Source organism: Vipera berus (genome assembly GCF_964194415.1).
Source record: "Vipera berus genome assembly, chromosome: 5".
Classification (NCBI taxonomy): Eukaryota; Metazoa; Chordata; class Lepidosauria; order Squamata; family Viperidae; genus Vipera; species Vipera berus.
Window position 1 is genome coordinate 77909378 of NC_138207.1, and position 22182 is coordinate 77931559.

General features: G+C 41.3%; 1 protein-coding gene across 1 annotated transcript in view; it reads right to left on the reverse strand.

Annotated features, from left to right (window-relative positions):
* Nucleotides 1–5021: 5021 nt before the first annotated feature.
* Nucleotides 5022–22182, reverse strand: part of LOC308668350 (lipase member M-like) — a 29087-nt gene continuing 11926 nt past the window's right edge. Inside the window, exons 7-11 of the mRNA XM_081328208.1 lie at nucleotides 20108–20244; nucleotides 9296–9445; nucleotides 9124–9195; nucleotides 7103–7168; nucleotides 5022–6212 (exon numbers count right to left, since the gene is read on the reverse strand). Of these exons, the coding sequence (XP_081184334.1) occupies nucleotides 5979–6212; nucleotides 7103–7168; nucleotides 9124–9195; nucleotides 9296–9445; nucleotides 20108–20244 (659 nt within the window). The 3' untranslated portion in view covers nucleotides 5022–5978. The remainder of the gene's footprint in view (nucleotides 6213–7102; nucleotides 7169–9123; nucleotides 9196–9295; nucleotides 9446–20107; nucleotides 20245–22182) is intronic.

Genomic DNA, 22182 nt, shown 5'->3' on the forward strand with positions numbered 1-22182 from the left:
ATCTGTTTTTTCCCCTCAAATGATTTATTCTACTGTACACAATGTGGCTGAGCCAAACCATTTGTTGTAGGAAAAAAGTTTCATAGCCTTTTATTCTAGTTAAATTGGGGAGTTTAAGCATGGATTAGAACTATAAGAAGGTTGTTCTAGTCTGCTTTAAAATGGTATTTTATTAAGACAGATAAAATATGGGTCTGCCAATACAAATGCTGGGCACCATTGCGCATTTTTAAAAATTCAAATTCTTTGCATTAAAAACTTTGTTAATCTTGTTATGCCTTGTAATCCATGACTATATATTTTCATGATTAATTATAACTCCTCTTATGTTGTACTCTATACACTAATATTTTACTGCTTACAACAATATTGTTTTCTTTTTATTTCTGTACAGACTGTTCTACATGAATAAAACCAGAGACTTCCGTGTGCAAACGTTGGAAGGGATGTGTAGCAATAGGGCAAGTAATGAAAGCAGAATTGTGCTGTTATCTCTGCATTTGTATATCCTTTTTTAAAAAAATATTTTTATTCAAAACATTAAAATACAGGCTCCAAAATGGGGTAAAATACAAAGACAAAGCAAAGCTAGACAAGAAAATAAATGTGTATAAAAAGAAAAATACACATATATATTGCCTCCCCTAGTTGAATATTGATAAATGTATTTCAAGAATATCCCAAAGGTGCTTTTTCAAGAGGCAACTGGACTTTCTTTTTATTCTTTGAAGATGTTTCATTTCTCATCCAAGAAGGTTCTTCACCTCTATAACCATTGCATGAGCTTCTAGGATGAGAGGCAAAACATCTTCAAGGAAAAACAAAGAAACTCCAGTTATCTCTTGTAAAAGCACCTTTGGGACAACCATGACCTGGATGACTGAAAATCTCCATAGACAACTATTTCAAGAATAATAGTTCCTTCCCTTCCCCCCCCCTTGCAAAACAGGCATATAGTTTATGAACTTCTTCAACACTGTTTACCCAACACGTTTGACCTGACGTCTATCTAGTATATCTACATAAGTCTCTGTTATTTATTTTATTTTATTTATTAATGGGATTTATATCCCGCCCTATCTCCCGAAGGACTCAGGGCGGCTAACAACAATAACATATAATAAGTACAGAGATTAAGATAAAAATAAAATTAAAATCATCTGTGCAATAAATTAAAATTAAAAATTAAAAATAAATTAAAAATTGTAAATATAATTAAAATGCCTGTCAGTCCAGGTCAGCCAGGTGGAAAAGGAGTGTTTTGAGGCCGCGGCGAAAGGACTGGAGATTTTGGGCCATCCGAAGCTCAGGGGGGAGCTGATTCCATAGGACTGGCGCTCCCACAGAGAAGGCCCTCCCCCTGGGGGTCGCCAGCCGACATTGTCTAGCCGACGGTACCCTGAGGAGGCCTTCTCTGTGTGAGCGTACTGGGCGATGGGAATTCGTTCCCGGTAGCAGATGGTCCTGCAAGTATCCCGGGCCTAAGCCATGTTATGATATCCCCACAGCATTTGTTGTTCCAAAAAAACCTCCTACAAGTTGAAACATCTCTTAACATTTGTCTTCCAGTTAGACATAATAAGTCTAATCCCTGAACTCCACCAAACTTCTTTAAAAAATCCAATTCATTACTTTGAGTCTTTAGACCCCATGGCCCTTTCAGCCTTATCCAACCAGCCTCTAATTTTCAGACTTAGACTCTATGTCCTTCAAATCTGCCAGCAACAAATTACATTCCAATCCATCTGATATTAAGTCTGCTTTAGCTGCTGTTACTCGTACCTGAAGAACATAGGTTGATTTAAACCAGGGGTGTCAAACTCACAACGTCACGTGACGTGTCATGACATATCATGACTTTTTTTCCATTGCTGGCAATGGGTTGACTGCAGTTTCAGCATAGCGCATCCGGCCCACGGGCTGACAGTTTGACACCCCTGATTTAAACCATTGTTATTTTACCAAACTTTTAATCTAAGTTTTCAATTTGAATTTGTAAGTTAAAAAACATTTTTTTCAAAGACTTCCCAAAGGTCTTATCCTTAAGTTGATGCGTTGTTTGTATTTTAAATATAACTGAGACAGTTCTGTAACTGAGCTTTTAGAGTCAGACACAAACAGTTTCTTTCAAGGACAAGGAGAGCAAAATACAGCAAAATAGCCTCAGAGGACATTGAGATCTTTCCCATGATAAAAATACATGGGGGAAAAAGGAAATTTTCTATCAATGATTTTAAAAAATGAGACCAGAGCTTTTAAAAATGAATAAAATGCAAAATCCCTGTAATGAAAATGCGATATGTAAAACATATCAGATAACTTTCAGTGCTCAAGAAATTGCTATTGACTTTCATACTGAGAAAGCGAAAGTGATTTGCAACAGCATACAGTAATTAAGCAGTAAAACATAAAAAATCAGCTTAACATTCAGCAAGCGGTTGGAATAAATCAGCATTCAAACAATCAATTAACCTTTAAAAATAAAAAATAAAAAAGCAAAAAAACTAAATATCAAAATGTGAAGTTAAAACTGAGGTGTGCTTGCAACAAACAGCTGAAAGAAAAAGATAGAGACTCACACTCATGTTGTGTGATTTCAGTGGGAAATTATAGGTTTGCAGCTGTTTCAGGAACAAGCATTTAAGAATGTACTTGTGTGTATGTGTGCGAGCACAGGCATGCCCGCATCAAATACTGTAAACACCAATTTCTTTGTACCAGTCTCTTTCTCTGTGCTTGACAGATATTATTTCTGATAACTCTTAATGTATTTTTGCTGACATTGGGACTAGAATAACCCAGGCTCATTGAAAGAACCATGTCTTCAGACCTCCCAGAAAAGTACAGCATCAAAGTAAGGGCCAATCTTATCTCTGGAAGAATGATATTCTAAAGGGAGAGAGAGCGACTACAAAGAATGCCGTTTTTCTGGGTCCCACTAGATGTACTTCGCTAATAGATAGGACCCATAACAGACCTTGCCATCCCATTCTGGTAGCCCAGGTAGATGAAACTGGGGAGAGGCTGCCCCTTAAATAACCTGGACCTAAGCCATAACAGCGTTCCGTGCACCTTTGGCATCTAGTTATGCCGGCCACATGACCATGGAGACGTCCTTGGACAAGCGCTGGCTCTTCGGCTTTGAAACGGAAATGAGCACCGGCCCCTAGAGTCGGAAACGACTAGCACGTATGTGCGGGGGAACCTTTACCTTTACCTTTAAGCCATGTAGGGCTTTAAAGGTTAAAAAAAATTAAATTACACCCAGAACGAAAGTGGTAGCCATTGTGGCTCTGGCAAAAGAAGTGACAAATGTGCAACTCTTGATTTGTATAAAAATATGAGACCACTGCATTTTAGACCAAACGAAGTTTCTGGATACTGTTCACAGGCAGCCCCATATACAGCACATCAAATAGTTCAAATGACAGGCGATAAGGAAGTTGCTAATTGTGAGAAGAGCACATTGGCCCAGGAAAGGCTATAACTGTTGTGATTCAGGGTCAGCCTGTGGGTTCGGCAGTTGGGTCGGACGACTCAGAGGAGGAGGGGGGTGTTGAAGACCTTGCTGAGGGGGTTGAAGATCTTGCTGATGATAGCCCTCAGCCAGGCCCCTCCTACTTGGTCACCACGGAGACCCAGCTGTGTGAGCCTGACAGTGTGGATGAAGATGACCCACAGCTGGCCCTGTTCAAGGACGCCCGACGCAGGAGGCAGTCAATTAGGAGTAAACAGAGGAAGGCAATGGGGCTTCTCGGAAGGAGGCAGAGAGAAGCCACGCCCTGAACTCTATATAAGGGGAATGTGTGGGGAGGGCTGGTTTGCTGAAAGCAACCGCTCGGATAGTGTTTCAAAGCTCCTGTTTCTTGGTTCGTGTCTTGTTTGTTTTTGTAGTAATAAATTTGGCAGGCGTAATTCCAGCCTCTTGCCGTTTGTAAAGGGGTTGCCTTTTCTGCAGGGCTGGTAGCAGGCTGGTACAGAACAGTTTGCTTTCAGCCTCCCACCCCTTACTAATATTATGGAGCAGCTACGTGCTGAGAATGCCCAGCTCACCCAGCAACTCACTTTGCTGGCAGCTCAGGTGGCTCAACTGCAAGCTCAGGTTCATGCTGCACCCCCACCATCACCCCCACCCAGGAGAAAATGCCAAGTTGCGATGCCGGATAAATTTACAGGCACTCCAGAACTGTTTCCTGCTTTCCTGGGACAATGCCAGCTCTTTATCAGCATGAGAGCAGCTGATTTCCCCACTGACCGGGATAAGGTGGGGTTTGTGTTAAGCCTTCTTTCGGGTGATGCAGCTCGTTGGGGCACGCCTCTGCTGGCTCAACCTAGCCTATTGTTGGACAACTTTGTGGGGTTTTGTGATCATATGCGTCTGATGAGCCTTGGTGGAGCAGTGGGCTAATGCCTCCTTAAGTAACACCAGCTGCCTGCAATTAGTGCAGGTTCGAGTCCCACCAGGCTCAAGGTTGACTCAGCCTTCCATCCTTCCGAGGTAGGTAAAATGAGGACCCAGATTGTTGGGGGCAATTAAGCTGACTTTGTAATAATGCCGCTTGGGGTGTGTGTGAAAGCCCTAACAAGCAGGCATATACATAGAATGAAGGCTACTGCTAAGCTTGTAAGCCGCCCTGAGTCTTCGGAGAAGGGCGGGATATAAATGGAATTAAAATAAAATAAAATAAAAAATAAATAAATGATGTATGAGGACCCTATTAAGACGCAGACTGCTACTCGACGCCTGAAAGCTCTGAGGCAGGGTCAACGCCCCCTACAGGGCTATATCAGCGATTTTTGGCTGCTTAGCCAGGATTCCGCCTGGAATGAGGCTGCGCTTGTGGATGCCTTCCAGGATGGATTGTCGGAGGAGATGTTGGATGAGCTGGCCCGTGTGGATATTCCCTCAGACCTGAATGGGCTGATCCATCTCTGCCTGCGCATCGATGCTCGGTTGCAGCAGCGAAGGAGTCACCGTGCCACCCCACAGACCCCTGCAGCCCCTGTTGTGAGACGAAGTGTTCAACAGCAACAAGTTTATTCTCAGTCAGAACATAACAGAAGCAAGCTAATAGCTGCTGCACAGCTATTTATACGGTTGGCCTCTAGGCGGCGACCAATAGATTTGAAGGAGCAGTTTCCCATCCCAAACCTACTTAACTGCCCAGAGACAGCAAATTCTAGCTCAGCCCAGTAACCATAACAACATACAGAAAGTAGGTCAACCATTAAGCAACAGTTAACATAAGCAAGTGAATTATACATACAAGGCCAATACATTACAATCTCCATGTACCAAGAAAGATTAGTTGCAAGATATACTAACTCATCATGGACATGCTGGTGGTGAAGGGGAAAGTCATTTCTTTATATATATTTCTTTTTCTTTACTATATTCTTATTTTTTATTTCCTTTCTATTTTTCATTTTCCTTTCTGAACCTTCTATTTTTTCTCTTCATTCTTTTCTAGATGGTATTACTTTTTATTGTTAATTGTAATATTTAATAGCATTACTACATTAAAAAAGATGGAGGTTGCAGCAATTAGACAAAACCCCACCCCCTTTAGAAATGCATGCAAGGACAGCACATGTACAATGGAATGTAAAGCTTAGGTCATCTTTTCAGAGCTACCATTTTGAGGTTGTTTTTTTAACACGTCCTCTCGAACACTGCTTTTTGCTATTGAAACTAGAAGAAGGGAAAGTGTTGAATTGTGAGAATCTTCATTCAGCTCTTACAGTTTGGCATCATCTTTCTCTTATTACACTTTACCCTGTGAGTCTTCCCAAAGTTTAGAATTCACAGGTTGCATTGTTTCAAGGCATCTACATTAACTTTTCTAAAAGGTATCTTTTTAAAAAGTAATCAAGTAAAAGAATTAGACAATTCTGCTTTAGTGAAGCATGCATTTCATCTGTTAAAGAAACGTTTAGGAGTGCCATGTTTGCTGCTGACTTATTAGATGATCCCCAGGTTATTCGAAATTCTGAAGTATGTCAACAAGTTCATCATACAATTTTTGACGTGCATCAAGCCCGAAAAGATAATCATAATGCTTCCAATGAGGAATTATTTTGTAAGAGATCAGATTATTAAGAAGAGAGAGAAGTAGTTCAGTATCCTTTAGTGTAGAAATTTTATCTTTTTCACCACCCCACACGATGGTTGGGATATTCATGCTTCTTATATCATAAAAGGGAGGGCTCATCTAAAGAGAAGATAAAAATTTTATTAAATCTCATTACAACTAAATATTGCTAGTATTGTAATATTGTTGTATGTAACCTGGTGTTTTGAATCATTTAGCTTTGCTACTTCCCAGAGTCTAGCCTCAGAATAGCTCTAAGGACACTGACTTATCTTTTGGGATGGTTGTTAATATAATGCACTTTTGTTATTCATCTCATGCTACGTGGTTATCTGTTATGATATTCCATATCATAACAAATCTATTTTTGAGCAATCTACTTACATGCCTTTCTATCTCCACCCTATTCAACCATAACCCCATAAAAATCTGAAAATAATCCTTTTTAATATTATTAGCACAGTAAGCTTCACTCATTATCTCTAATTCTTTTAATTAATTCCTGCTAATTGGTCCTAAAATAACTTTTCCATGTAATTTAAGAGGGACTCAGTACCTTGTACACTAGAAGCAGTGGTGGGATTCAAATATGTGAGCAAACTGTTCTCTGTATGGTTGCCGCTTCTGGAAGTCCATTTTGGGCCTGGGTAACAAAACATTAGCTACCGGATATGCCGAAGTGGTGTGAACTGGCTGAATCCCACCACTGACTAGAAGTACTGTCACCAGTCTCAGTCAAATTTGCAAAAACTACTATAGGAATAGACATTCTTTTTTTAATTTCCTGAGAGCTATGTCTGAGTAGATATTGTTTATACTTGATAGAACAGCATTTCATTGATACAAAGATGGACACTCCTGCCTTTAATCAAAATAAAATTCAGATGAATCCAGGATGATCTGTTAAATATAATGGTACTATGTAAAAAAATTACAACTTTGTAACTGCTTTATCTTCATTCTTATTTATCTGCAATATAGCTTTTATTTTTTAAAAAAAAATTGTCTACCTGATTGTATTTTTCCATATTCTTAGAACCATAATCAAATTGTTTAAACTGCCCAGTTTCATAAACCTGAAAAAAAACAACAGAAAAATATGTGAAACCACTTTTGTAAATTATTTTTATTTTTATTTTTTAAAAAATGCAATTTTCTAAAGCTTCCCATTAAAACTATTTACATAATCCTTTAGAATAGGTTAGAACAAAGCTACACAGAATAGAAGCGGGGGGAAGTCATTCTGGAACAAAACAACTTTCCTAACCTGTTTTTTTTTTTTGGATAGATTGGAATTTTAAGTTCCCTAATAAATAAATAAAAACCAACACTACCAATATCTCATTTCTCAAGGGCACGATTTTCTTAAACTTGTCACAATGCAGCAATTTTTAGCTTTGTAGCTATAAATGATTGTCTTTCCCCCTTACAATCTGTTCTGTCTTTTGCTCATCTGAAATGCACTCCCTCCCTTCTGGAAATCTGGATAAAGTTCTATCACAAATAATAAGTGGAGCAACTACAGAGGACTGTTGCCCAGCTTTGTCTGGTGTGCCAATAGATGAATTCAGATGTACTGGTAATAATGATTCACTGCCTTGATGGGGTGGCAGACAGTAAACTGGATTCCAAGGAGATAGGGAGTGCATTCCATAAGAATAAGCAGCAGCTCAGTCCAGATATTTTCTGAGAGGGAAGAAGGGTGAAGAAGACTCTCAAAAAAAGTTCTCAGAGTATATGCTAGATGCAGATAGTAAACAGGGTTCTTTGGAATTGTTGTGATTCAGTGTCAGCCTGTTGTTCCGGCAGCTGAGTCGGATGATTTTAAAGAGGAGGAGGAGGAGGGGTTGGGAGAGCCTTTGGTGTCAGAGGAAGGTTCTGATGCACTGCAGGACTCTCAGCCTGGCCCCTCCCATCTTGTTCTTCATCAGACTCAGCCATGTGAGCACGAGGGATTGGAAGAAGATGATCCACAGCTGGCTCTGTTCAGGGATGCTAGGAGCAGGAGACAATCTAGCAGAGCAGAACAGAGGAAGGCAATGAGGCAACTCAGGAGAAGGCAATGAGAAGCCACGCCTTGGGACTGCTGATAAAAGGGGAAGGTGTGGGAGGTGCTGGTTGCTGAAGGCAACCGTTTGAAGATCTTCTGCTAGAGTCCTGGTCTGTTGTTCTTGTTTAACTCTTGTTTGAACTTTTGGTTTAACTCTTGAACTTTTCATTTAACTTTTTTTTAACTCTTTGTAAATAAATTTGGTTGGGTTTTTTCCAGCCTGTTGACTATAAAAAGGGGTTGTCCCTGACATTCAAACAGGGCTGGTCATAGGCTGGAACAGAACAGGTATGGCAAGATTCTGTCTATAAGTGTAGAACAATAAAGAACTCTGCTTGGAAGAATCAACATGTGTCTTTCCTGATTTTGAGGACTAACGCTTGTAACCTGACAGACTATGGAACTTACTTTGCCTGTGAAGATAACTGAAAAGTTTCAACTGATTCAAAATATAGCAGCTTGTTCAATCAGTAAAGTAAATACATTTAGTGGAGTAATACCTGTGTTGTGGGTGCTACTTTGCCAGCTGATTTGCCAACTCCAAATTCATGTGAACCCTTGGAGAAGAAGCATCCCTACTTAGTGGGGGACACTGGAGGTTTGCCCACATGTTTTCTCAATCAGGGCCCTGCCCTTTAGAATACCCTGTTCAATTAGATAAGGAGCATTTAAATGCTTGCAAACTCTTGGGCTGTCCCAGGGATTAGATTAAATTAGCTGATAGTTTTTAATTGTTGTTTGTCCTGCCAACTGCCCTAGTCCTTTTGGGTGTAGGCTCTATAAATAATGGTATAAATAAATACATTCAGGAAGGCTAATGGAGAGAATGAGTAAAAATTAGTTTTGCAATTAATGATAAATTTATATTTTTATTTTATTTGGGGGAAAAACATTTATTATGAAAAAAGAGATCAAAGAGGACATTTCCTATTCCAAGTGAGTAAAATTCATATTTTCAGTTTCACATTTCAGAATTTTTACCTGTTTCCAATGTAAGAGAACTTTTGTTGATGTACATCCAAGTAAATGTGATACAATGACATCCAGACGACTCTGAAGAATATTTTTTAAAAAAAGTCATTTTCATTTAATTAGTACATTTATGTCACCCTTTGAAATAAAGTAATTTGTTTAAAATGTGCAATAAACATACCATATTTACATTGTTTTCACTAATTCCACCACCAGACAATGCAATATTCGCACATGTTTTTCTCCATAAAGCCATGTCACAAAACTTAGTGATCAATATCCGTGTTATGTTATTAGGTAGCAAGCAAATTTCTTTTCTGCCTAATGTAACCTGTAAATAAAACAATTCAAATCAATTTTCAATGTATTTGAACTTGTTCTGTCCTTTCAAATTTGCATATTCCAAGTTTGCTTTCAAAATGTTATTCTAAAATTATGTCCTTCAAAGTTCAAATGGTCTAGCATCTCATTCTTCTGCTCTTCAGAAAACTAATCCATTGTACATACTCGTAAAATACTTTAGGACACTTTGTTCATCAAGAGTAAAAAGCAAAACTGTCATGTAGCCTGTTAAGGTGCTGCTTCCCTACAGATCCCAAAATTGCAACAACTTTCAAATTGCTAGCTGGTGTGGTAGCTGATGCAGTCCAACACCACCTAGTTGAAAGCAATCTCTTTCCTACATCAGCCAATCAAAAGAAAAGAGGAGTAGCTTTATGTAGAAAGATACTGCCTAAGCCATTCTTTAGAATGACAGAAGAAATCTGTATACAGGATACTTGGAGAGAAATAAACCCAAAAAAGACCCAGTATACATTTTATTCAAATAGACACAAATCTTGGTTCAGAATTGATGTGATATGGATGTCCCCTAAATTAAGAACTAACATACATGAGATTGAGATAGAAGCTAATATCTGGGCAGACCACAATCTGATAAAGCTGACATGGAGAGGAGTAAAGAAGAAATCAAGATGGACTTTGAATCAATCCCTGTTAAAAGAGAAACAATTTGTAGAAACAGCATTAAAGGAAATAAAATTCTTCTTTTTAAAGAAAATAAAAAAGAGACATCAATTCAAAATGTATGGGATACAGCCAAAGCATATTTTAGAGGATTAGCTATAACATATATAGTTAAAAAGAACAAAGAAAAAACAACAATCTACAATATTAAGGGAAGAATTTAAGAAACGAGTTAAAATTACAAATATATCCACAAAAGAAAGCTGTGAGAAGACAAATGGAGATACCGTATATACTTGAGTATAAGCCGAATTTTTCAGCCCACTTTTTGGGCTGAAAAATTCCACTTCGGCTTATACTCCAGTCAACAAAAAAACTTACCGAGGACTTGTGCGCGGCCGAGGCTTTGGTGCTTCCGGGATCGCGCGCACCTCTCCCAAGCCACCGCCATCCGGAGACCTGCCGAAGTTTGGGGAGGTTTGGGGAGGTGCGCGCGCACCTCCCCAAACCTCCCCAAATGTCGGCAGGTCTCCGGACCTCCGCGCCTTGCCTGCCTGCTTCTTTCCGGAGCGGAAAGAAGCAGGCAGGCAGGGCGCGGAGGAACGGAGACCTGCCGACATTTGGGGAGGTTTGGGCGCCTCCCCAAACCTCCCCAAAGTTCGGCAGGTCTCCGTTCCTCCTGCCGACGTTTGGGGAGGTTTGGGCGCCTCCCCAAACCTCCCCAAACGTCAGCAGGTCTCCGTTCCTCCTGCCGACGTTTGGGGAGGTTTGGGGAGGCGCCCAAACCTCCCCAAACGTCGGCAGGTCTGCGCGGAGGAACGGAGACCTGCCGACGTTTGGGGAGGTTTGAGGAGGCGCCCAAACCTCCCCAAACGTCGGCAGGAGGAACGGAGACCTGCCGACGTTTGGGGAGGTTTGGGGAGGCGCCCAAACCTCCCCAAACGTCGGCAGGTCTGCGCGGAGGAACGGAGACCTGCCGACGTTTGGGGAGGTTTCGGGAGGCGCCCAATCCTCCCCAAACGTCGGCAGGAGGAACGGAGACCTGCCGAGGTTTGGGGAGGCGCCCAAACCTCCCCAAACGTCGGCAGGAGGAACGGAGACCTGCCGACGTTTGGGGAGGTTTGGGGAGGCGCCCAAACCTCCCCAAACGTCGGCAGGTCTGCGCGGAGGAACGGAGACCTGCCGATGTTTGGGGAGGTTTGGGGAGGCGCCCAAACCTCCCCAAACGTCGGCAGGAGGAACGGAGACCTGCCGAGGTTTGGGGAGGCGCCCAAACCTCCCCAAAGGTCGGCAGGAGGAACGGAGACCTGCCGAGGTTTGGGGAGGCGCCCAAACCTCCCCAAACGTCGGCAGGTCTGCGCGGAGGAACGGAGACCTGCCGACGTTTGGGGAGGTTTGGGGAGGCGCCCAAACCTCCCCAAACGTCGACAGGAGGAACGGAGACCTGCCGAGGTTTGGGGAGGCGCCCAAACCTCCCCAAACGTCGACAGGAGGAACAGAGACCTGCCGACGTTTGGGGAGGTTTGGGGAGGCGCCCAAACCTCCCCAAACGTCGGCAGGTCTGCGCGGAGGAACGGAGACCTGCCGACGTTTGGGGAGGTTTGGGGAGGCGCCCAAACCTCCCCAAACGTCGGCAGGAGGAACGGAGACCTGCCGACGTTTGGGGAGGTTTGGGGAGGCGCCCAAACCTCCCCAAACGTCGGCAGGTCTGCGTGGAGGAATGGAGACCTGCCGACGTTTGGGGAGGTTTGGGGAGGCGCCCAAACCTCCCCAAACGTCGGCAGGTCTCCGTTCCTCCGCGCCCTGCCTGCCTGCTTCTTTCCGCTGCGGAAAGAAGCAGGCAGGCAGGGCGCGGAGGTCCGGAGACCTGCCGACGTTTGGGGAGGTTTGGGGAGGTGCGCGCGCACCTCCCCAAACCTCCCCAAACTTCGGCAGGTCTCCGGACGGCGGCGGCTTGGGAGAGGTGCGCGCGATCCTGGAAGCACCGAAGCCTCGGCCGCGCGCAAGTCCTCGGTAAGCTCCGGGCGGTCACTTGCTTCGCGTCTCCTGAGGGAAGGGGGGGCGACTGGAGCGGGCGTGTTTCCTCGCCTGCTGGGCGCCGCGATTTGCCCGGGGAACGCGCGGGCCCCGAATGGCAGCGTGGAGCGAGGAAGCGGACAGCCAGGGCTTCCCCGAGAGCCGCGGCCACACAGGGTATTCCTGTGTATTCAGGCTTGCAAAATGGCGGATCGAGCCTCTGCTGGCGGCAGAGGCTTGCAGAACGGCGGATCGGCTTATACTCGAGTCAATAACTTTTTCCAGTTTTTGGGGGTGAAATTGGGGGTCTCGGCTTATACTCGAGTCGGCTTATACTCAGGTATATAAGGTAAAACATAAACTAAACTTGATAGAGTCAGAGAAAGTGGCCCAACAAATTAAAAGGGCAAAATAAAACTTTTTCAAAAATGCAAAAAGCTGGAAAGATGGCTCGCTTATAAACTGAAAAAAGAAAGAGAAGAAACTGATAAATAAAATGCAAAATGAGAAGTGTGGTTTACAATTTCAAAACGATGCAATAAAAAATAGTTAAAGAATTTTATCAAAAATTATATAATACAGAAGAAATATCTCGGGAAATAGTACGATATATAGAAAATGGTAATCTACCAAAAATTACAGAGAACTTTAAAATGATACTAAATGAAAAAAATTACAATGATGGGAGTGATGGAAGCGATAAAAAACAAAAAAAGAAGATAAAACCCTGGGACCAGATGGGCTACCCACAGAGTTCTACAAATGTTTACAAGATACACTAAGCTCACCAATGAAAGAACTTTGCAATGAGGTATTAAAAGGTAAAGGTAAAGGTTCCCCCGCACATGTGTGCTAGTCGTTTCCGACTCTAGGGGCCAGTGCTCATCTCCGTTTCAAAGCTGAAGAACCAGCGTTTGTCCAAGGACGTCTCTGTGGTCATGTGGCCGGCATGACTACATGCCAAAGGTGCACAGAACGCTGTTACCTTCCCACCGTAGTGGTCCCTATTTTTCTACTTGCATTTTTACATGCTTTCGAACTGCTAGGTTGGCAGAAGCTGGGACGAGTAACAGGCGCTCACTCTGTTATGCAGCACTCGGGATTTGATCTGCCAAACTGCCGACCTTCTGATCGACAAGCTCAGCATCTTAACCCACTGAGCCACCACATCCCTTAGGCTAAATTACCAAACACATGGACCAAAGCAAATATTACTTTAATACCAAAACAGGACTCAGATTTGACACAGATACAAAATTATAGACCAATATCACTATTAAATGTGGATTACAGAATCTCTGCTTCAGTAATAGCAGAGAGACTGAAAAGATTTTTGATTGAATTTATTCATCCAGATCAAAATGGATTTTTTTCCAAAAAGATAAATTAAAAATAACTTAAGGATTATTTTAGATACATTGGAGTGACTATCCACAACAATGAGGAACTGCTGTCCCTGGAATGGTCCCGCATAGTCTATGTGAATCCTAGATCATGGGGTTTACATGGTTTCCCAGCGATGTACTGGGGCTTGAGGCATTTCAGGTCTGGATTGCTGGCAAACATGGCATCCTTTTACTTGGACCTCAATATCCTTATCCAACCCTGGCCACCACAGGTAGCTTCTCGTGAGTGCCTTCATCCTGACTATTCCAGGATGTCGCTCATGCAGAGATTCTAAAACTCTAGTCCTCATAGAGTGTGGAACTATGACTCGATTTCCCCAAAGAATGCAGCCCTTTTAAGCTGACAACTCATCCTTCCTTCTGATGAAGCTGTGAAATTCTGTCCCCAGACTGGCTTCTGGCCACTCACTCAGCACCCAGTTCAAAACACAACTGAGTGTTTTGTCAGTGGCTGTTTCAGTAGACACATCCCCTGCATGAAGGGGAGACTCTGGCAAGTCCTGGATTGCCAGGATGCATGCAGCAGGTACGGGGTCTGGTTCAGTGTGAGGCAGAGGCAGTCTGCTGAGTGTGTCAGCGTGGCCCATTTCCTTACCTGTTTTATGGACTAGCCTGTAACTATAGGCTGCCATAAAGATGGACCACTTCAGCATCCATGGAGAGAGGATCTGAGGGGTTTGTTTGTAGTGAACAGACCAAGAAGTGGCTTGTGGTCCATAAAAACCTACAAGGGAGCTCCAATTTCCCTCCATATTGATCCAACTGTAACCCCAATCAGGATCAAGCCTAAGATTGATGCAGAGTTAGATAAGTTGTTGCAGCAAGGTGTGTTGCAACCAGTAGATAGCAGTTTGTGGGAGACTCCTATAGTCACACCACTTAAGCACAATGGTGAGGTGCAGATATGTGCAGATTATAAGTGCACTATTAATAAAGCACTTCAGCAGCATGCAAATCCGGTAACTATAGTCAGCCATATCTTGGCATCACTACAGGGAGGTCGCGTATTTGCCAAATACAGGCTGAAAACATCAACATATTCCTGGCATACAGTCGTGAGGTTCACTACTTGCATTCTGTTTATGCCAGACAGATGGATGCCCAGGGCATCAAACCAGTCTAACCCGATAAGGCTTGTGCGCTGCCCCTCAACTACCACAACATCGAGGGAACCCTCAAACTCTTTGAATTGTACTTTTAGCATAGCTTCCCCTTTAACCACTACACAGGAGTTTTGAAAATCTGTCAACACTAGATTTGATGGCTTGAGTTTAACTCTTTTGCCACTGTGACTGCAAATGTAGTTAAAAGTTCTTTGAGAAACTGTGGACAGGGCTGACCACTTCCATTGAACATGGAATTCCTTGAAGCTTGACTTTAAGCCTAAGCTTTTCTTTAAGAGGGGAGTGGGCTCCTGTTCTAAAGATGTTCCTTCTAACTGGAGCAATATCCAACTCTGTTTTGCCCTGGGGCCCCAGTACCTTTCCTGGGGAATTTTTCTTGCAGAGAGTCCCTCTGGCGACCTTTACAAATGATGGCAATGTGGCCTTGTTTGCCACATGCTTGGCACACTGCCATATGGAATCTGCACTCAGAGTGCTGGTGTCTGCCTCCACAGCCTGCACAGCTGGTGAAGGGAACTGCCTTCTCAAGTGGCTGCCACCCTCTTTCTGGTAGCTTCTGCAGCCGGTCAATCTCATTGTCCACATCTAAGTCATCAGTTCTTTCGGAATCTTCATGGTGGATGGTTACTTGGCTGGGGTTATTCTTGGAGGGCAGTAAGACTTTGATGGCTCCCCCAGCAGTCTCTTGGAATGACAAAGTCTCTTTCATGAACAGCTTCTGCTGTAGATCCCTGTTTCTCAGGCCACATACCAGTTGGTCCCTGAGGCTATCTTCCAGGTCTGGGAAGTCACAGAGCCTGGACGCCTGTCTCAGTGTGGCCACAAATTTGACAGCTGTCTCATCCGGTTGCTTTTGCCTCTGTTCAAATGCATGTCTCCAGGTGATGACAGAGAGTTTTGGTTCAAAGTGCTCTTTGAGTTTTCTCTTGAGCTCAGAGTAGGCAACTGACTCTAGAGTTGCTGGGGTGACTAAATTCTCAGCTATATCAAATGTCACCTGGCCACACACGCACAGCAGCACTGCAGCCTTTAAGCCATCTTCCCGAACTTGGTTCGCTCATAGGTAGTTTTTGACTTGTGAAACGTACAAGCTCCATCACTCTGGGTGCAACACGTCAAACTCTGACAGCTTGCCAACCTTTGTCATGGCTTGCTGTTACTAACCTCTCAATGCCTTGTGCTGCTAAGGGCTTTTGTGTTGATCATAGGGACAGGTATCTTAGGATGTGGATGCCTCCAGTGTGGCTTGCTGGCGGGCAGAGAGGGGAACATCATTCCTACCAGGGCACTGATGCCTGGTCTTAACCCTAGTGACTCTTGGCTCCTTCTTCCTTAGCAGCACATTCCATCCTCGTCGCCACTGTTGTGTACTGGGATCGTAGGCACTGACGAGGTGAAGGTGAAAACAATAGAACATTTATTAAGTTAACACAGAAGCGACTCTAACAACCGCTTTGACATCTATTTATACGGACCCTGATAGGTGGCAGCCAATGAAATTAAAGCAATTTTCCCACCCAAAACACAAGCTTGCAAAACCATAGACAGACAGTTAACAGTTTAAATGTACACAACAGTTACTTATTTATAACTGCCCATAGGATTCACATCAATACATAAAACACTTTGATGCCATTTCTGGAAGTCCATTCTAGGCATCGGAGGCCCAGGCCCGCATCACATAATAGAACCGGTTGTTTAGGTATTTGAATCCCACCACTGTATAAACTACAAGCATTTGCAGATGTCCTGGTATTCATTTTAGAAGAACCACTGGAGACAACTTCTAAACTACTGAAAAGGATAGAATTTGGAGAAATAGCAGGATTGAAAATAAACAGAGAAAAAAACCAAAGTTATAGTTAAAAACCGTACAGATAAACAAAAAACCCCAACTGTCAGAAAAAATAGACTTAAAAATAGTTAAGAAAGTTAAATATTTGGAAATATACTTAACAGCAAGATGTGCAATGATAAAAGAAGATAATTATATAAAATTATTAAATCAAATAAAAATAGATTTGGAAAAATGGAAAAACTCACAACTATCAGTCTTAGGAAGAATAGCTACTGTGAAAATTAATATTTTACCAAAACTCCTTTTTTATTTCAAACAGTACCTATAAAAATATAGAAAAGGTTTCTTGATGATTTGAAAATTTATTTGGTAAGGAAGAAAAGCCAAAATTAAACTGAAAATGCTACAAGAAGCTAAACAAAATGGAGGATTTGGACTACAAGATTGAATCCTATACTACCAAGCATGCACTCTAACATGGTTAAAAGAATGGATAACCCTCGGAAACAAAAGAACATTATATTTAGAAGGACATGACTTACAATTTGGATGGCACTCATTTTTGTGGTATGAAAAGAATAAAACCCACAGATATTTCCAAAACCACGACATAAGAAACCCATTATTATTTGTATGGAAAAAGATAAAACCAAAAATCTATACAAAAGTCCCAGGATGGCTATCAACGATGGAAGCATTAGTTCACCCAAACTTAATTAAATTTGAGAAAATTCTAACATATAAGGATATTCTGAATGCAGATGGGAAATTAAAATCTAAACAAGAGTTAAATATCAGGGTATTGACTTATTATGGTGGCCCAACTGCAAATGCAATTGAGGCATGATAAAGATATTTTTATAAAGACCAGATAATGTTTGATCACATGTTGTTGACGTCTGATGAAAAACTGATTTAAAAATTGTATAATTTTTTACCAAATCTGAAAATGGAAGAAACAATGATAATATGATAATATTGGCAAAAAATGGATATAAAATAAAATTAGAGAAATAGCAAAACCTTTGGGAAAGAAACTATAAATTGACAATGGTAAATTCGTATAAAGAAAACCCATATAAAATGTTCAATAGATGGCATCTCCCACCTGTTAGATTAGCAAAAATGTTTAAAAATATATCTAGTAAATGTTGGAAGTGTAATCACAATCCTGGTACATATTATCACCTGTGGTGGACATGTGTTAAAGCAAAAAAAAATTGGACAAAAATACATACTTGGTTAGAAAAGATGTTAGGGAAACATGTAGATTTTAAACCTGAAATCTTTTCATTAGGTATAATTCCAGAAAAATTTGATAAACAAAATGTATATTTAACATTACATGTATTAATAGCAGCAAGGATTGTATTTGCTCAGCACTGGAAAAATGAGATAACACCATTGGATGAAGCGATAATCAAGACTATGCTGAAATGGACAGACTTTCATTGAGAATCAAAAAAAAGAAGACATAGGATACTTTCAAACATGGAACTTATTTTATCAATGGCTGGAAAAATGAGACAAAGAGTAAGAACTTAACTTTTATTACTAAGCAAAAAATCAACCCAGACAACATGTTGCTCATTAAACACTAACGAACTGTAATAGTAGAAAATTAATAAAATACTTTAAAAGACAAAACAATCTCTTTCCACCTGAGCAGAAAGGAAACCACCCCAATAGCAGAAGAACAAAAGATCAGCTCCTAATTGACAAAATGCTTTTGGAAAACTGCAAGAGAAGGAAGATAAACCTAAATGTAGCATGGATTGACTACAAAAAAGCATTCAATTCTCTGCCACATGACTCGATAATCAAGGACCTAGAAATAATAGGAGTCAGTAGAAACATCAGAAAATTTATGCAAAGATCGATGGCACAATGGAAGACACAGTTGCAGGTCAATGCTGAGAGACTGGGAGAGGTTAATATCAAGAGAGAAATATTTCAAGAAGATTTGCTATCACCACTACTATTTGTCATTGCACTGTTTACTCTGTCAACAATACTGAATAACTCAGGCCATGGCTATCAAACATCAAAAACATCTGTCAGACTATCCCACCTCTTTTACATGGATGATCTGAAGCTGTATGGAAAAACACCATCTGAAGTAGAATCTCTGCTCAACACTGTCTGTATATATAGCCAAGATATCGCAATGGAGTTTGCATTAGACAAATGTGCCACACTCACTATGAAACAAGGAAAAATAACCCCACTAAAATAACATTAAGAGTCTGGATGAGGATGATTACTATAAATACTTGGGTGTCCTTTAAGCTGACATCAAGCACACTGAAGTCAAGAAAAAGATTAGAGATGAATATATCAAGAGAGTGAAGAAGATCTTAAAGTCCAAATTCAATCAAGGAATTAACATCAAGGCAATCAACACCTGGGCAATACCAGCCATTGGTAAGGACTCAATAGGTAGACAAAAATGCCAAACCCAGTCTAAACATCTGGCTGACTGTGTGATGACTGATGATGATGATGATGACGATGACGACAACAACAACAACAGAATAGAGGCATGGGAAGACAAAGCACTACATGGCCAGTACATTGAAAAAACAGCTAGGAAAGCAGATAATAACAAGACCTGGCAATGGCTAAGAGCAGGAAAGTTGAAGAAAGAGACCAGGGGACTAATTCTGGCTGCACAAGACCAAGTCTTAAGGACAAGTGCACACAAAATCAAAATTGAGAAGACAGCAACAGACAGTAAGTGCCGCCTATGCAAAGAAGCTGAAGAAACAGTGGACCACCTGGTAAGCTGCTGCAAGAAGATTGCACAGACTGACTACAAGCAGCAGCATGACAAAGTAGCAACAATGGGGCATTGGAAGATCTGCAAGAAATATCATTTGCCTGTAAGCAAGAACTGGTGGCATCATAAAATAGAGAAAGTCATAGAAAATGATAAAGTTAAACTGCTCTGGGACTTCAGAATTCAAACAAACAAGCACCTGCAACATAACATCCCGGACTTAACAACTGTCGATAAGAAAGACAAAAAAGTCTGGATAGTGGATGTGGCAGTGCCTGGAGACAGCAGAATAGATGAGAAAGAACTGGAGAAGATAACAAAATACAAAGATCTACAAATAGAAAGAGAAAGACTGTGGCAAAGGCAAGCAAGGGTAGTACCAATAGGCGCCTTGGGTGCAATCCCAAAGCAACTGGAGCACCACTTGAACACCATTGGCATTGACAAATTTGCCATTAGTCAATTGCAAAAGGCGGCCTTACAAGGAACTGCTTCCATCCTGCGACAATATCTGTAATACCATCAAGCATCCACATCTGCCTATCCCAGGTCCTTGACTCGATAGGTAGACAAAAATGCCATATCTAGTCTGAACATCTGGATGACTGTGCGATGATTAATAATAATAATATAAAGGCCTTCCTAACTTGCTGTCTGCTTCCAAGAGAAGAATAACATAAAAGTATCTACTTCAGCTTCCCTTGACAGAGTTCCCAGCATATTTGTAAATATTTACAATATTATAAACCTGTTAGCAATAATCCGAAACATACGTAAGCGCCATTAACTCCTACTGAAGGCAATTCCATTTGATATAAGATTTGTTCTTGCCTTTTAAAGAAGATCTTAGCAATAAAGTAATTAGCATATTCATTCTTTGAAAACCACAGCATCAACCACATACCTTTATAATATCCTGATTCATGTCGATTATCATCTTATACCATGGTTTGACATTATTCACCAAGTATATTGGACCAAGTACAAAAAAGATTTTTAATTTTTCAGCTAATGCTGGCATAGCTGAAAATGCAATGAATCCTAAGAATAAAGAAAATTAATGATTATTCAGAACCATTACTAATCACAGGCTATTTATAATAATTACACTATATCCGCTAGAGCAAAAAGTGGATAGTGTATCCACACAATTTGAAGGTGATAAATCCCTGAATTAAGAATTATCCTGAAGGAACTTCTACAACTATTTTGTAAAAGAATTCAAATGTATTTTCACTGACTGATTTCCTGTCAATTTACCACCTTCAGACATCCTTAATTAGATGTTGATTGTTTTCTTATTATGTTCTTGTGGATGAGGATTTTTATATCCATCATATTTTATTAATTGTTGTTGTTGTTGTTGTTGTTAGTTGCGAAGTCATGTCCAACCCATAACGACCCCATGGACAACGTTCCTCCAGGCCTTCCTGTCCTCTACCACCTTTGGAGTTCATTTAAGCTCATGCCTACTGCTTCAGTGACTCCATCCAGCCACCTTATTCTCTGTTGTCCTCTTCTTCTCTTGCCCTCAACCTTTCCCAGCATTAGGCTCTTCTCCACTGAGTCCTTCCTTCTCATTAGGTGGCCAAAGTATTTGAGTTTCAACTTCAAGATCTGGCCTTCTGAACAGCAGTCAGGGTTGATCTCCTCTAGGACTGACCGGTTTGATCACCTTGCAGTCCAAGGGAGTCTTCTGCAGCACCATAGTTCAAAGGCTTCAATTCTTTGGCATTCAGCCTTTCTTATGGTCCAATTTTCACAGCCATACATTGCAACTGGGAAGACCATAGCCTTAACTATACGCACTTTTCTGGACAGGGTGATATCTCTGCTTTTTAGTGTGCTGTCTAGATTTGGCATGGCTTTCCTCCCCAAGAGCAAGCATCTTTTAATTTCTTGGCTGCAGTCCCCATCTGCGGTGATCTTGGGGCCCAGGAAAATAAAATCTGTCACTACCTCCATTTCTTCCCCATCTATTTGCCAGGAATTGAGAGGGCCGGATGCCATGATCTTGGTTTTCTTAATGTTTAGTTTCAACCCAACTTTTGCAATCTCCTTCTTCACCCACAACAAGAGGCTCTTTAGTTCCTCTTCACTTTCTGCCATTAGAGTGGTATCATCTGCATATGTTAGGTTGTTGATATTTCTCCCGGCAATCTTAATTCCAACTTTTGATTCATCTAGCCCTGCCTTTCTCATGATGTGCTCTGCATGTAAGTTAAACAGGCTGGGTGACAGTATACAGCCTTGCTGGACTCCTTTCCCAATTTTGAATCAATCGGTGGTTTTGTGTCCAGTTCTCACTGTTGCTTCTTGACCCGTATATAGGTTTCTCAAGAGACAAATAAGATGGCCTGGTACTCCCATCTCTTTAAGAATTTGCCACAGTTTGTTGTGATCTACACAATCAAAGGCTTTAGCATAGTCAATGAAGCAGAAGTAGATGTTTTTCTGGAACTCCCTAGCTTTCTCCATGATCCAGCATATGTTGGCAATTTGATCTCTAGTTCCTCTGCCTCTTCAAAATCCTGCCTGTACTTCTGGTAGTTCTCAATCCCCATACTGCTAGAGTCTAGCTTGTGGGATTTTAAGCATAACTTTACTAGAATGTGAAATGAGTGCAATGGTGCGATAGTTTGAACATTCTTTGGCACTGCCTTTCTTTGGAATTGGAATGTAAACTGATCTTTTCCAATCCTGTGGCCACTGTTGAGTTTTCCAAATTTGCTGGCAAATTGAGCATAGCACTTTTACTGCATCGTCTTTTAAGAGTTTGAATAGCTCAGCTGGAATACTGTCACCTCCACTAGCTTTGTTTTTATTAATAATTTTATTAATAGTTTTTTTAAGAGTAATTTATTCTATTCTTATATGTTGTACTTCGATAATAGATTTAATTTTTGCCCTTTTTCACATGGTTTGTCCCTCCTATTCATTTTTTTTTCTTTTAACAAATTTATAATTCTTTGCATAGGG